The 17,477-nt window shown below is 35.3% G+C and overlaps 1 protein-coding gene across 4 annotated transcripts in view; it reads right to left on the bottom strand.

Annotated features, from left to right (window-relative positions):
- Positions 1 to 17,477, bottom strand: part of robo3 (roundabout, axon guidance receptor, homolog 3 (Drosophila)) — a 161,409-nt gene that overhangs the window by 10,925 nt on the left and 133,007 nt on the right. For 2 of the 4 annotated variants that reach the window (XM_030154745.1, XM_030154747.1), the window contains 7 exons: positions 14,884 to 14,923; positions 14,534 to 14,673; positions 12,572 to 12,853; positions 9,373 to 9,520; positions 6,801 to 7,013; positions 1,871 to 2,070; positions 1,623 to 1,727 (listed from right to left, as the gene is read on the bottom strand). In XM_030154745.1, coding sequence (XP_030010605.1) covers positions 1,623 to 1,727; positions 1,871 to 2,070; positions 6,801 to 7,013; positions 9,373 to 9,520; positions 12,572 to 12,853; positions 14,534 to 14,673; positions 14,884 to 14,923 — 1,128 coding nt within the window. The remainder of the gene's footprint in view (positions 1 to 1,622; positions 1,728 to 1,870; positions 2,071 to 6,800; positions 7,014 to 9,372; positions 9,521 to 12,571; positions 12,854 to 14,533; positions 14,674 to 14,883; positions 14,924 to 17,477) is intronic. The other 2 variants (XM_030154746.1, XM_030154748.1) reach the window with 1 other exon arrangement.

Here is a 17,477-nt window from a genome sequence, read left to right as displayed (position 1 = left end):
ATTAAAAAATTTTAAAAATTGAAGTCACAATAATAGTAAATTGAGCAAAGAAATGGGATAAATAACTAAAATAAGTTAGTAAAGTGCAATGTCACTATTTCTTATTGAGCTCAGTGACGGCGACAGGAACAAAGCTGTTTTTATAACGCTGTGTCCTGCACCTTGGGACTAAGAACCTCCGTCCAGAGGAAAGGAGCTGAAATTCGCCTCATAAAGGATGGGAGTCATTGTTAAGAACTGATAAAGTGTTCTTGAAATGGGTATCAAACATAAAACTGATCTATTGTATTGATACACTGATTACAACAATGTTATAACATGGTATATGTTACACTTACAGTTAGGAAGCAGCTAATACCAGGCAACATATGACTATGGAATGGGGGTGAATGTTAATAAACTGTACCCCGCCCCTCCATATCACACCGTGTGTACCTGCAAATATATTGTAATTATGTATATAATATGGCGATGGCTACTGCCACAGCACTGTAGCACGGAATATGGGTTTGTCTATTGCCACAGAGCCAATCAAATGTTAGCATTTGTTCTAGAGCCAGTTATAGATACTGCTCCATGACCTCAGTTGCCCCTTGTTGCCACAGTACTGTAGTGATATATGGCATATACTTCAGTGCATTCTTTTGTGCATTTTGTTACCACAGTACTGTGGCAACTGATGGAAGAAACAACAAATTAGTGATAGAATATAGTACAGAATAGGAATTATTGTTCTAAATACTCTATATGTTGTTTTATGGTGTTCTGTGCAGTCAGTGAGGCCGGAGAAGGTGGGCGGAGCTACCTGGTAGATGCAGTAGTGTGCTGTGGGACTTCAGTTCTGTGTCAGTTCAGTGTATTGACTGCTATGGTCTGAATTCTGCACTCTGAATGTTGTCTTAGTGGCCGATTTATAACAAAGTCAGATTTACCTACTGGTGCTCTTGCCCTCCCCCTTGTTTGAAAATCTTCAGGGAAAAAAACCCAAAAAAAACAATGCTACTCCAACTGGGAATTGAACCCGAGCCTTCTGCACTGCAGTCCAATACATTACCAAATGAGCTTAATTTCCACTGTTAAGACTGACCTATTTGCCATCTGACTGCCTTGGTACTTTTCGGGATGTGGAAAGAGACATACTGATATTTTGTGCCACAGTACTGTGTCAGTAGCCACTTTGATATAATATTTACATTTAAACCTAAATGTACATAAATATTTTTTCTGATAATTTCCTGTCTTTCCTGCACTTCATTTTTGTATTTGGTGCTGTCAACTGAGAAATTTCCCCATGGTGGGATCAGTAAAGTCTATCTTATCTTATCTTATCTTATCTTATCTTATCTTATCTTATCTTATCTTATCTTATCTTATCTTATCTTATCTTATCTTATCTTATCTTATCTTATCTTATCCTTTTTGGGTTAATATATGTAGGATATATGTTTACGCATGTATATATATGAATATGTGTAGAAGTATATGTATCTATTTTCACTTGTAGATGTTTATGTTCATTTTGTTATTTTTTCTTTTTTCACAATTAAAATAAATGATCCTCCCTCATCCTTAACTTCTTTTTTTCTATATTCACATATTCTATTGTCTTTTCTAATACTCACCTCCTTGTATTTCTCGTCTGTATCCTGAACTTTTTGAGATCTTTTTCTTCACTCTGGATTTTTGGCTGGGGGGAGTGCACGTATCTGCAGGAGAACGACTATGCACTGCAGAAGAAACAAACACAATCAAACAGAGCAATTTTCAGTGTATTCTCTACTCAGCGTTTGCAGCTTATCTGGCTCGCTAATGAGTATGTTTGTGTTTGTTTTTTTTTCTGCATGAGGTAATGGCATCGGCTGTAATTTACCGGGTGTAGTGGAGCTGACGGTGTCTTCATTCAGCGCTGCCCCCTGGCCGTGGAGGCAGCGATGGGCAGGACTTTGGCACGGCAGCGTTCCAGCCTCTGATGAGCCGTGATGCTGTTGGCCGGAGAGGCAGGGGTTGGACTGGGTGAGCGATGGGCTCGGCGCCTGGGGAACTGGCACCGGACCGCAGGGTAACCGTCTGCTATGGGGAGGAAGGGCAGCGTGTTACTGAAGGGAACAAATCGCTGGAATCACAGGGATAATATATGGACAAAAGTATTGGGACATGTTGAATTCAGGTGTTTCTTTCCTAACAGGGGTCTGGCATACAAAATAATAATGACAAATGTCATAATGTAGTTTTATATTGTGAATATTATCATTGTATTACATTGGTTAGTTTTGTTTAGATTGTTAACTTTGCTTCCAAAATGCCTCAGAGATGGTTTTTATTTAATTTCTCTCAACATTGATTAGTTTTTTTTAATCCACTACTATGATTTTAAGTGTTCTACTTCTAAATTTCTAAAATATTTTTCATGCTCTGACTGTAAATAATAATTTTCTACCACAATTAACCATCTACTTTCTTCACATCTCACTTAGGAAGAAAAATCTCCCAATAAACTTTAAACAAATATTAATGTTTATATGTCAAATCAGCATGAACAGGACATCTTACAGCTATAGACATGATGTGTCCCAATATTTTTGTCCATATACTTTATTACCATCAATATTCCTTTAAAGTTTAATAGGAGACTTTTCTTCTTAAGTGAGTTGCGAAGAAAGTAGATGCTTCACACTGTAACTTTCTTGGTTCATAAAAATACTGGAGGGAACAAATTGCTGGAATCACAGGGATAATATATGGGCAAAAGTATTGGGACACATTGAATTCAGGTGTTTCTTTTCTAACAGGGGTCTGGGATACAAAACAATAATGACAAATGTTGTAACATAGTTTTATATTGTGAATTTTATCATTGGGTTACATTGGTTAGTTTTGTTTAAATTGTTATCTTTGCTTCCAAAATGCCTCAGAGATGTTTTTTATTTAATTTCTCTCAACACTCATTAGTTTTGTTTTGTTTTGTTTTTTTTAATCTATGACTATGATTTTAAATGTTCTACCTCTAAATTTCTCAACATTTTCATGCTCTAACTGTTGATAATAATTTTCTACCACAATTAACCATCTATTTTCTTCAGAAAAATCTCCAATTAAACTTAAGAAAATATTGATGTTTATATCTTAAATCAGCACGAACAGGACATCTTACAGCTGTAGACTTGATGTGTCCCAATATTTTTGTCCATATAGTTTATCCTCCTAAGACCCAGGAAATGTCAGCAAAGTCCAAGCTTTTTTTGTTTTTTATTAAATAGGTGCCTATATTGGAAACATCATGATAGAACAGTTTTTTCAGATGCAGTTTTTAAATTTTTATGGAATGTCCTTTGTGGTGGACAGTTTTCTTTACGTTTTTTTTTTTTTATATATATACAGGGTGGGGAAGCAAAATTTACAATATTTTGAGGCAGGGATTGAAAGACAGTGTATGACCAAAAGAAAGTCATGAGAATTTATTTGCCACAAGAAAATTTACATAATAGAAAATGTTTTTATTCTGTGTGTCCTCCTTCTTTCTCAATAACTGCCTTCACACGCTTCCTGAAACTTGCGCAAGTGTTCCTCAAATATTCGGGTGACAACTTCTCCCATTCTTCTTTAATAGTATCTTCCAGACTTTCTCGTAATAGTTTTGCTCATAGTCATTCTCTTCTTTCCATTATAAACAGTCTTTATGGACACTCCAACTATTTTTGAAATCTCCTTTGGTGTGACGAGTGCATTCAGCAAATCACACACTCTTTGATGTCTGCTTTCCTGATTACTCATATGGGCAAAAGTTTGTGAAAAGGTATGGATAATAGTGTTAGGTATGATTATGACATCAATATATGTTTGGTTTCAAAACAATTGACGTAGTGCCTGCTGAGAAAAAACAACTAAATGTTCATTGTAAATTTTGCTTCCCCACCCTGTGTATATATAAAGTTGAGAAACTCTTGTCCACAAATGTGGACAGAAAACCCATAGCTGGGTCTTGGGAGGTTAAAGACATCAATATTTCCTTGGGAGATTTTTCTTCCTAAATGAAATGTGAAGAAAGTAGATGGTTAGTTATGATAAAAAAATATTATTTATAGTCCGAGCACAAAAATATTTAAAAAATTTAGAGGTAGAACAGTTAAAACCATAGTCATGGGGGACAAAAATCAATGTACATACTTTAATAAGATGAATTGGCAAACAAATGACCAAAGTGCTGGTTATCTGATGTTTTTAGTGTATATGACAAAGTGTTATTGCACATATATATTAGTTTATGTACATTTATATAATTGATTTATAAATCATCCAGTAGAAAGGACCTGGAAAATGAATGCATTCTAATGTGCAGACAGTGTTTTGAAGTAGATCTAGTAGCTTCATTCTCAGAATTTCACATTTTGACCCCAGATTGTATGTTGGAAACTACAGCCAACCATCACTTTTGACTTAATTTTTCTTTATTAATGATTCAAACTTGGTAAAATTTCATTCCTTTTACTCTGAAGGCATTACATTCATAGACCTGTGTTATAATATGGAACGCTAATGGGAGTGTGTTCTTCCAGGACATAAAGGGTCACATTTTGATGTGTATGAAAGTGCAATGAATCATATGTGGTGATGATGAACACCGATGGTATGTGTGAGACTACAAAACACCACATAATGGAATACGTTTAATCATAATGGAGTTCATACCTTCAGTAAAGTTCATAGAATTGCAGCATCAATGCACAGTATAGTGAAGATGTACCGAAGACACTTTGTATGAGTTTTTCCCTTTATTTTCTATATATTACAGTATGTGGTACAAATTGAATCATAACATTTATTGAATTTATTACATATGATTATAGTTGACTTCACCTTTTACTCCTCAGGCTTGATCAATGCAAATTATGTACAAAACAAAATGAGGTCTTAAGTCTGGGCAAAGACTAGGTAAAAGCCTTAAGGAAGGGTTTTTTTTTTTTGGTGTCTATGGTATTGAAGAAATAACATTTACACAAGAAAAATAAGTGGATTAGCAGAGGTGTGATATGGTCCTTGATCTTTAATGAAGAAAAGTATACAGTCAAGACTTAGAAAGGTGTGTTTGGTTGACGTGAGTCATATGTTATAGTCGCTGCAGATTCCAGTTCAATCGAACACCTATAGCGGTTCACGTTCGCCCAAACGCCGCTAAGACTGTTTGATGTTTCCCTTTCATTTCCATCCTGTCTGTACTTCATTATTCTTAACCACTTGTAGACTATTGTTGAGAATTTACCTCAATATTATTCCACTGTTTTTGTAATGAGGCGCTGCTCAATGCTCTTTGTGAAGGTACATATGTTACCTAGTTATGTCTGATCCCTGACGTTATGGATCAGTCCTGTTTCTATAACGATTATTAACTCTTTCATGCATGTTATACAGTTATTCCAGATTCAATTAAAACCACAATATTTGCAATAATTAGTCCAAAATAAAAGTGTTAACCTTTTATTGAGCAAGTGACTATTTTTGGTTATTTTCACATACATTGCAAGTATCAGCAACAGTTGCAGACCCAGTGAGCACAGTGAATCAACAAGCTCAGGTCCAATGTGGTCTACAGGGTCTGTAAGGTCCACCTCTGCATGAACAGTGAGTGTACCTGCTTTGTTAGGTACCATGAAGTAATGGTACTAATGTAAGGAATGATGTTCAAAGGGATAATGTGGATGAGGACAGGTGTCTGGATCAGCACTTCTGTTGGTTTAGTGTTCTAAAAGTGACGTTCTAATGTTCTAAAATACATGGCCCTATCACATTACATGTTTTTTTTTCTTATATTTTTTGTATATACTTCTTGCATTTTTTTTTTTGCCACTTATGGGTAAGGAATCAAATGTGGTAACTTCCTTAATCTTGATTTTCTACATAACAATAAATGTTTTTAAAAATATTTTACAAAAGTAATTAAGTCGTGTTATCTCCGCCAATATGTGTTTTTCTTGTTTTTTTGTTTTTTTTATAAATACTTCTTGGATATATTTATTTATTTATTTGCCACTCGTGGACAAGGAACCAAATATGGTAACTTCATTGACCTTCCTTTTCTACATAACAACATTTTTGAAAAATTTCACAAAAGTAATAAAGTCTTATGTCCTCCAATAACACACTGAGATGGAAATTTTGAATTTCAGAGTATTTCTATGAGTGCCCTATAAAGGGTTAATAGGAATGTGCAGCACTGCAATACCATAATTAGCCCATGGATTATCTGATATTTAATACTACTGCTATTTTAATATATTATCCAGTCATTAATGTGGCTCCTGATGAGCCAAATCAGTCATAAATCCACTGTATTTATGAGCATGTTCATGCAAAATATGGTATTTACCATTAAATTACATTCAAACTCTCAGTATACTGTTGTGTATTTCACTCAAAATAAGAACTGAATCTAATTGGACATATGCGATTGTCTCTGTTTTTCCACACTTCATGCATGAAAGGGTTAATTTCATAATATTCTACTGATTTTTGGATCATTTTTGTTGGCTTGGATTATTGACTAGATGAACTGATCAATGGCAGCATCAGTAAAATAATCTACTTACCTGAGACTGGAAAATTTGTTTAATTACTAATATGACAATCATGCCTAATGTCACTCATTTGCATCATGGTTATTGTCGGTGCTACATTCAAATGAACAATTTCCACTTTGTTTCTTTTTTTCTGGAATTGTAGATACATTTAGGCAGTCAGGGTTCATACAGTATGTTCATTGTAGTGACTGACGTCTGAACCAGTGCTCGTCGTGTCTGCCCACATACCGCTGCTGGCCGTCTTGCTGGTTGAATCGCGGCAGGTCGTGGGGGGCTCTCGTCTCCTCGTGGGGTGACGGGGTGAGCGTGGCGGTGGACTGGTGACTGTAGGAGGTGGCAGGAGAGGAGGCGTTGTTCCTATGAGTGGGACAGGGGCCGTCCTCACATCCTTCCATCAGGTAGGTCCTCTCTGGGAGTGGGGGGCACCACTCCTCATCCGACCTATGGATGGACGATGGAGATGAATGAATGAATGAATAAAGGAATGAAGGAAGGAAGGAAGGAAGGAAGGACGGAAGGATTTTTTTATATATACAGGGTGGGGAAGCAAAATTTACAATATTTTGAGGCAGGGATTGAAAGACAGTGTATGACCAATTAGTTTATTGAAAGTCATGAGAATTTATTTGCCACAAGAAAATGTACATAATAGAAAATGTTTTTATTCTATGTGTCCTCCTTCTTTCTCAATAACTGCCTTCACACACTTCCTGAAACTTGCGCAAGTGTTCCTCAAATATTCGGGTGACAACTTCTCCCATTCTTCTTTAATAGTATCTTCCAGACTTTCTCGTAATAGTTTTCTCATAGTCATTCTCTTCTTTACATTATAAACAGTCTTTATGGACACTCCAACTATTTTTGAAATCTCCTTTGGTGTGACGAGTGCATTCAGCAAATCACACACTCTTTGACATTTGCTTTCCTGATTACTCATATGGACAAAAGTTTCTGAAAAGGTATGGATAATAGTGTTAGGTATGATTATGACATCAATATATGTTTGGTTTCAAAACAATTGACGTAGTGCCTGCTGAGAAAAAACAACTAAATGTTCATTGTAAATTTTGCTTCCCCACCCTGGATATAACCCACAACTGTATTATCGTCTATAAATATAATGTAGAAAATGTATATACATGTATGCATGTATGTAATATATACATCCACACTAAAAATGTCAATAAAACAGAAAATAAAACCATACATAAAACACTAAACTAAAAACATACATATAAAACACCATCAATAATTTAAAAGGTACTAAAATTATGCTCATCAATACTAAAAGTATACAAAAACTCACTTTTTCCAAATTTTTTTGTGATTTGATCTGATAACCTTTAAATTTACTCGGAGCTTTTATGAACGTCTACATGATCAGTAAATTAAATACAGGAAAATACCTGATTTTCACTGAAAAATCCAAAATGCAGAAGATAATGTAATAATAAATAGTGACAAATCACTTGGGAAGGACAAAAAAAATCATCTGGAAATTGTGACAAAAATAGTTGTGGGTTTTTATGGGTTAACCTGCTGCCCCGATATTGACCAGTGTCATCAGAGTTAACTCCTTACTCTTTAAATTTATTTACAATTATTAAAAAAAAACAAACCCAATTATTTGTGTTGTTGCTGTGACACAGATGCTAAATTAGGTGGAGATTGTTAATTTGAACAAAGTACATACAATAACTATCACAAATAAGTGACATTAGGCATAATAGTCATAATCATCATAATAGTAATTAAACAAATGTTCCAGTATGATGTAAGTAGATTATTTTACCGATGCTGCTATTGATCAGTCCCTCCAGTCAACAATACAAACAAAACAAAAATGATCCAAAAAAAATCAATAGAATATCATAAAATTAATAACACCGTAATTGAAACACGCCATTGAAATTCATCCATGAACCTAAGGGATCATAGACAAGCAGGTAACGTGTACATTCACAAAGCCCTTTAAAATAGTGGATTTGTGTGACCTCAGTAGCCCGACCTTCTTAACTAACCTTATTGCTCTTTTTTGCAATGTGCATAATAGAAGTAGGGTGTTTTTTTGTGTGTTTCCCCAAACCTCCACCCAGTCATCCATATACATTAATACCAGAGAACAATACAGAGTGTGCAGTGGTTTGCTTCTTTTTCCCAGCGTTGCCATGTTCTTTGATGTCCTTGCTTTTATGTAGCATAGCATATATATGAGGTTTCCAGCAGATTCTGTCATCTACGATCACACCAGGAAATGTATTTTCATGCACCCTTTCTATCCACATATTGTCTCATCTCATCACTTGTACATCCATATTTTGTTTTCTTTTTCCAAACAGCATATGATGAGGATGATGATAAGGAAACAGCTGGTGAAATACTGTTTAGGGCGGCCCGTTTGCTCACTGCTACCTTCAAGTCTCGCTAGCAGTTAGGCTACTTAAAGATTAATACTATTCTTTCAAGCTCTACTTTAGTAAAGAGGGCCTCGCCGTCGGCAAAACTGCAGGAGGCTAAGCTTCTACTTGGGTGGGATTGGTGCTTTGAGCGTGATGCTGAATAATAGTTTTGTTTTAAGATTGCACAGAGTAAGTGCTGAGGAGCAACACAGCTAATTGTGTTTTAAGGATTGGGAAAACAGTTAAATCACTAAAGCAATTGACCAAGGCCAAGGTAATTGAGTTGTTACACCCAGAGGCTTAAGAGTCACGGTGAGTTCGATATTTGATGAGACTGTTAGAGGTGATGCTTAAGTCTAAATGATGGTGTAGTGCTGTAATACTAATTTATGGAGACTCACCCGATGTCCATGTCCTCGTGTTCTGAATGCGCTTCGTCCTGATCACACTGTTCCAGCTCTCCGAGTGGAGGGGGTGGGGGTAACGCCTCCATCCATGTCAAAGATGGGGTTTTGACCGCCTTACCCATCGCCTTCTGCTTGGGCTTCCCTATAAAACAACAAATATCACCTATAAATACACTGAGCACAAATATAAATGCCTAATGTGACGCTGGTGTAGGTGTTGCGCAATATATTAAATCACAGGTGTCAAACATGCAACCTGGGGGCCAAATCTGGCCCGCCAAAGGTTCCATTCTGGCCCCCGGGATGAAAGTGCAACAATTAACCTGAACAGTAAAGGTTGTCCAAATCATTTTGATTCAGGTTCCACATACAGACCAATGTGATCTACAGTAAAAATAACAACACAATAACCCATAAATAATGACAACTACAAGTTTTCTTTGTGAAAAATTATGTGGAAAAAATTCAAGTGACAAAAATAACATTACACTGTGAAAATATTTACATTTACAAAACTATTCTTTCACGATAAAATGCAAATAAATACATAAATAAAAACAAAGATGAACAACCCGAAATGTGCAGTTTTAACAATATTCTGCCTGTTACTAAATGTTTTGTGCATTTATGGACCCACTGTGATCTGTAGTTGTGTTAATAATAATAAGAGATGTAATATTGTAGAAATTGTTCAAATTTTAGTTCCAAACTCCAAAATTTTAACAATATTCTGCCTGTTACGAAATGTTTATGTAACATTGTGTGAAATGCACATGTACAAATAACAAGTCGAGGCATAATATTGTTAAAATTGCCCTAATTTTTAAAATGAAATTTCAGTTTTTTCAGGTTATTGACATCTTTTTTGAAAAATGTAAACATTTTCATAATTTAATAGGTTTTTTTTTTTTAACTAAAACAAAAAGAAAAATTTGAAGTTGTCATTATTTATAGGTTATTAAGTTATTATTTTACTGGTCTGGCCCACTTGAGATCAAATTGGGCTAAATATGGCCCCTGAACTAAAATGAGTTTGACACCCCTGTATTAAATCATACAGTTTATTTTGTTGATCAATGTGGTACAGATCACTCTACGTTAGAACATGATAGTGGTGTCTGGCATTCAGGGACCACCAATCTCTTGTGTGTCCATTGTGGTGGAAATTCGACCGGATAAGGGAGACCAACAAAAAGAAAAAGAAAGACCAAAACCAGCAAGGGAGTGCCGCGGAAATGATGCAGAGTACATCATCACCAGAGTTTAATATGCACAGAAACAAAAAAAATCAATAGTTACATTCAATGATTAATTAGGGTTCTTTCCCAGTGAAGGCACACTTCAATTAAGGAACGAAGACTCTTCAATATTAATTAAAGCCTATGACGACACATGTTTAACAGATGGTGAAGGCCCAATGCGTCGGCCAAACCACACATACAGAACAGACCAAGCATCGTTATTGTTCAGTGGCTCCTACAAAACAGTAGTGAAGTTCAGCTGAGTATTAATAGTAGCTGTGGGATGTGCACTGAAGAACAACTGCAGTTTAGCTGTATACTGTGCATAGAACTGATGATTTTCCATTTTTCCTCTACATCAGGGGTGGGCAGTCCTGGTCCTCGAGGGCTGGTATCCTGCATGTTTTAGAGGTATCCCTCTGTTCTGTTATCTTCTCTTCTTCTCTGTTATCACACCTGTTTCACATGATAAGCCTACCACAGTGCCTACCTTGGGGTCGCCTGGAATTCAAATGGGGTCGCCTGAAATTTCTAGTAATTGATAAAAAAAACAAAAAAACAGCAACTTACTAATAAAAATATATGTTGAGTTGAGAGACACAATCCCAATACATAAAAGACATGACAAACTGTGAAGCTGAAACTGAAGCACTGTGGTACTGTTTATCTTTCAAATGTTCTTTGTGGTCGGTTTCAGATGCTGCAGCTCTTTCATAATTCATAGTTTGAGTTATTGTTTGTTCAGTATCCGTTCATAATAATATACATTATATAGCCTAAATGTCGTCTAAAATTAATGCTTATTTGCAACATAATATAGCAAACTATTACATGACCAAAAACAAATTAATTTGAGGAAAAAAATGTCTGTTTTGAATGTCTGGGGTCACCAGAAATTTGTGATGTTAAAATGGGGTCATGAGCCAAAAAAGGTTGGGAACCACTGACCAATCATCAAGCTCTGCAGAAGCCTGATAATGACCTTCAGGTGTGCTGGAAGAGGGAAACATCTAAAACATGCAGGATACCGGCCCTCGAGGACCAGGACTGCCCACCCCTGCTCTACATGATCCACTGGCTTTCCGTAGAGCGACACCGTGCCACATTGGGCGACACACTGGTGCAGTGGTTAGCACCGTTGCCTCACAGCAAGAAGGTCCTGAGTTCACTTCTGGTGTGGGTTCTCTCTGAGTACTCCATCTAAAGACATGCACTAGTAGGTTAATCGGTTAATCTAAATTGCCCATAGATGTGAGAGTGATTGGTTGTTTGTCTCTATATGTTCAGGTCGTTATTGAAAATGAGAATCAGTTCTCAACTAACTTACCTGGTTAAATAAAGAAAACCCCATCATTTTCTCATTGAGTCGACAAGGATGTCAATTGTTGCCTTTGAATGTTATTCCACATCCCTGCATGATTTCCGACGTCTGATGAAATTAGACAGTTTGAGGTGTCCTGTTATTGTCCCCAGTATAAGGAGTGGCAGCAACTGTTAGTGCTGTTTGAGCTCTGGTCTGGATCAGCACTTATGTTGTTCTAATATTCTAAAATACATGTTACTCTCACTTTACATGTGTTTTTCTTGTATTTTTTTTTATATTTACTTCCTGGATTTTTTTCATTTACAGGCAAGGAACCAAATATGGTAACTTCAATGACCTTGATTTTCTACATAATAATAAAATATTTTGAAAAATTCCACAAAAGTAATAAAATTATGTCCTCCAATAAGACACTAAGGTTGACATTTTGAATTTCAAAGTATCTCTATGAGTACCCTATAAAGGGTTAACCATGCTTTACAATTATAAGACATCATGGCTCATTCTGGGGGTCTTATGTTACACAATTACTGTACATGTGGCATTTCTATTTTTGCTCAGTGTACATGAAGCTACATTAAATTTAGATCTTAAGCAGACTTGAGATGGTCCTTGGTGCTGTCTTTACCATTGCAGCGGTCCGGTTGGGCGTACTGGGCTCCAGAGGGTCCGGGCTGGGCGATCCAGTGTCCTTCACCCTGTTGTTCTCCACCGTGAGCTGGAGCTTGAGCCTGGTTGGTGAAAGGCATGATGGAGGTGGAGGCGTAGGGGGTGGTGGAGTTGTGCTGGGCGTAGGTGAAGCTGTGCAGGTCTTCACTGGTGGCGTCGATGGTGCTGTAGATGGGACCCTCGGTTGAACCCCCCATGCTGTACTTCTCAGTTTGATTCAGGTAGTTGGAGATTCCTGCTTCTACAACAGGACAAATGACAGATATTTAACCCTTTAAACCCTTAACCTAAAACGATCCGTCTGGACTTTTTTTCTTATTTTGACTATAAAAGGGTTAGAAAATATGTTGTGAGTGAGTCCTTTTGCCTATTTTTCCAGAGCACTTAAAAGTTTCAAAATCTAGCAGTCATTTACAATTTACTAGCATTGTTATAATCCTGTTAAAATGGCTTTTTCTCCAGCTTCTAGTACAGGCGTGAGTAGAATTACTGTAATGACTCAATAAAACCTATAAAGTGCAACGTCTCAGGTTTCAGGAACCGTTGGAATTGTTCCAATTGCACAAACAGTGAAAGAATTACAGCCATCCAAACTGCATGTGCACAGGGTGTGTCTGCAGTGACGCGTCAGGTTTTAAAGAGTTAAGTAAATTGTCCAAGTTTTGCCAAATTAAAGCGAATATCTGTGTTTGTATGTAGTTCACTTTACCACAATAATGTCATAATCTCTTTGGTTGTGTTCGCTCTACAAATCCATTAGATGAGCATGTAAATGAACATGAAAACATCTCAAAATCCATTTTTACAGACTTGTCTACCCTGTGATGGCATGGGAATATGTGTATTTCTCTATATTTGTATCCTATGTAGACTTTTCAACTTTTGTTTTACAAGATACTATATAAATTAGGGTGGGAATGAAACTAATAGACTAATAATATAATACTATAAAAACTATTATTTGATTTATTATTATTATTATTATTATTATTATTATTAATAATAATAATAATAATAATAATAATAATAATAATAATAATAATAATAATAATAATAATAATAATAATAATAATAATAATAATGATGATGATGATGATGATGATAATAATAATAATAATAATAATAATAATAATAATAATAATAATAATAATGATGATGATGATGATAATAATGATAATAATACATTTTATTTGTAGGCGTCTTTCAGGACACTCAAGGTCACCGTACAAAGTTGCTAAAATAAATAAAACACAACTAAAATTACACACATTTAATAATTTTGACGACAGCAGCATCATAATACAGGGATTTTGTGATGTCTGTATAAAAATAACCCCTGAAAAGGCCAAATTTGTATGTGAAATTCTGCATTTATTCAATTCACTGTAGCGTCAGTTTCATATAAAACGATGTCAGTTCATTGAGGCTTAACATAAATACACCTTGGCTGCAACTTCAATGGCCATGTGTGCTGTTAGAAGCAGAAGTCAAATAGGCTGGGGAATCTTTTTAGAGTGCCTGAATGCTATTACAGCCTTTATTTAATCTGGGAATATATAAAAGTTAAGGTCTCATTTATAATATAACTGAGAGAACAGTGGAGTTAATGGTAGCTAAAGCAGTTCATTGTGAAAACAGTAAAAACCTAATGGCTTGTGGTGATAAAAGCAGAAACAATCAAGTTAAAAAGTCAAATAGGAACTATTATTATTTTAAAAAATGGTGAAATTAAGAATTAGAACTGATATTTGGCAAAAGTCCATCAATAATAAGTAAAAAAATCTATTCCCTTATTGATGTTTTGTCCCATTCTTTAAATAAATACAATATAAATATAACACAAAAACTCCAGTGCATATGCGTATTTACTAATAAACTCTGCTTTATGAGGTTAATGTGCTACGTTTGTGTCGTGTCGTACCGTTGTAGTATCTCTCGGCCGTGTTGTGGTTGGTGGTGCAGCAGTTGACGGCTTCTTTCCCACTGTGGACCAGGTTGGTGGTGGGCCAGGAATCGGCCAACCACGGGTAGTTTCCCATGCTGCCTCCCAACACGCCGGGCCTGCACAGACGTTTTGTCGTTAATTTTAGATGACAAAACAACCCCGACTGTGACCACCCAGATGGAAAAGCAGTTTGCGAAGATATTTTCAGACATCACACAAAACTCCATTTAGGTGAAATCATCAACGTAGTGTTAAAAAAAAAAGAACAAAAAACAAACAAAAAAAAACAGGTTATGTAACAGAATATGAATATAAGATGTAATTACCTTCCATTAAGTCCTGATCCTTCTCCATGAGGAAACCCAACTGCAGAAGAAATACAGACAAAGGGGAAAGTAGATGAGAAGAGGGTGTGTGTGTGTGTGGGGGGGGTGACTAATGCATGTTACATTTTCTTGCCCTACTTAGCTTTCATTTTCTCTTTTTGCTCAATCTAAACAGCATTATCCACCATCAGCGCTTTTGTTTTTCACAGAAATGGGTTCAGTTGTCCCTGAAAAGAGTCATCATGTTTAATGTCTTTTCATGTGCGCAATAAAGTCGTTATGAAGGCAGAAGTACGCAAGATGCAGTGAACGTTACGTAATGTATATGGTTAGAACAGAGATATAAGTAGACTCAGGGTCAAATAAATACTTCATATTCTTCTTATATTGTGATTTTATTTGTGTTATATGTAATCACAGTTTTTATAGTTTGGTTGCAAAATGTTGCCCAGAAAGTCGGAATGAAATATTTCTACCTCTTCTCATGAAATGATTGTGACAATGTGGTTTATTCTCGGTAGATACAGTGTAAATGTAATTCAGTATGTAATCATTACAACTGGTCAAAGGTGATTCAATAGGAATAAAAAAAGGAATGTGTCTGAAAACAACATCATTCCAATTTTATATAACTTTTATTTGAAGGAATTGACTCGTTTTTGTTAATCTTCATTTTGTAACAGTGTTAGTGTTAGTTTTTCGGCTTCTGTAAATCAAAGCTGATTTGTAGAGTAAGATAAAAGAATGCCTGACATCAAAATCAGCTCCGCATTGTGCACAACCACCATGAATCATTGATATTGGGAGAAAAATGAAGCTGATTCAACCAGCAACTGTGTTCCATTTAGTTAACCCTCCAGAGATCAGAGATGCACTAAAAATAAATACTGTTGAATTGGTGTTGAATTATAGCTGTGCAGATGCTGATACAATGACAAAGCTGCTTCCATATACATAAATGAATGAAGATATAACTAAATTATAATGCGACTTAAACATGCTGATAGTGCAGATCTGTAGACCAGAATATTTTCCTTAAATTATGACTGACTCCTGGACTAAAGGAACATGAATAATCCTTGACATATCTTGAATATTTGATGAACTGTTCTTCAGTGCTTATGATTTCCATAAAAACACCCAAATAGTAAAAATAAGGAGAATCTAAGCCCTTTAATGTTACATAGCATGTCTATAATGCCACAAGTTATATACACTTTATGGACAAAAGTATTTAGACATGTTAAATTCAGGTGTTTTTTTTTGTAACAGGGGTCTGGGATACAAAACAATGAAGACAAATGCCATAATATAGTTTTATATTGTGATAAATATCATTATATTGCATTGGTTAGTTTTGTTTAAATTGTTATCTTTGCTTCTAAAATGCCTCAGAGATGGTTTTTACTTAATTTCTCCCAGCATTTTATTTATTTATTTTTTTATCTATGACTATGATTTTAAATGGTCTACCTCTAAATTTCTAAAACATTTTTCATGCTCTGACTGTAAAATATAATTTTCTTCCACAACTAACCATCTACTTTCTTCACATCTCACTGAGGAAGAAAAATCTCCCATTAAACTTCAAGGAAATATTGATGTTTATATCTCTAATCAGCATGAACAGGACATCTTACAGCTGTAGCTATGATGTGTCCCAATATTTATGTCCATATAGTTTATAAACATCAATATTTCCTTATGGTTTAATGGGAGATTTTTCTTCCTCAGTGAGATGTGAAGAATGAAGATGGTTAGTTGTGGGAGACAATTATCAGACCATAAATAATATTTTAGAAAATTTAGAGGTAGAATATTGTTAGCCTCATTAGTATAATTGCTTAAGTCATATTTTTGGCCAAATTGTGATATCTGCATAAAATGAAGCAGCAGTATAAGGAGAGTAAAGGGATAAAATATGACTTTGGCAATTATGGTATGAGGCTAACGACATTTAAAATCATAGTCATATCACTGCAGGACATTTATGACAATATAAAACTATATTATGACCTTTATCATTACCCAACCCCAAAAGGTGAGGAAATGGGTATTGTTTTTGGTTCCATTTGTTTGTTTGTTTGTTTGTTAACACTTTAGCAGCAAAACTATTGGTTGAATTCATACTAAATTGGGCTTATAGATTACCAGTGACCCAGAATAGATCTCATTACATTTTGGGAAAAGTAGGTCAAAGTTTACATTTTTTATGAATTTTTCAAATCTTTTTTCTCCCATTTACTTACAATGGCTGAAATTTCACATGTCTATCAAAACATACATTTGGTTTCAATTTACTTCAAACTTGGCACATGTATAGAGGCAATTGTTATACATCACTCTGACATAAAGCTAAGTATATGGTATATAACTGAAACAACACAAAATCGTTCTTAACCCTTTCATGTATACTGGTCACTCCAGTGGACAGCTATTCTACAGCTGTTCTCTTGTATATTCATGGATTTTGTTGTTCTTTTCATTGTATTTTTGTTTTTTTTTTTTTACACATATCTTTAATAAAGTTTTAAGACACTACATATCTTTTCTGACATGAATTGGTCACATTATGTAGATCTCTCCTGAGCATA

Source organism: Sphaeramia orbicularis, chromosome 14 (genome assembly GCF_902148855.1).
Source record: "Sphaeramia orbicularis chromosome 14, fSphaOr1.1, whole genome shotgun sequence".
NCBI lineage: Eukaryota > Metazoa > Chordata > Actinopteri > Kurtiformes > Apogonidae > Sphaeramia > Sphaeramia orbicularis.
The sequence above is the reverse complement of the archived record's forward strand: the minus strand, read 5'-3'. Positions and strand labels throughout refer to the sequence as shown.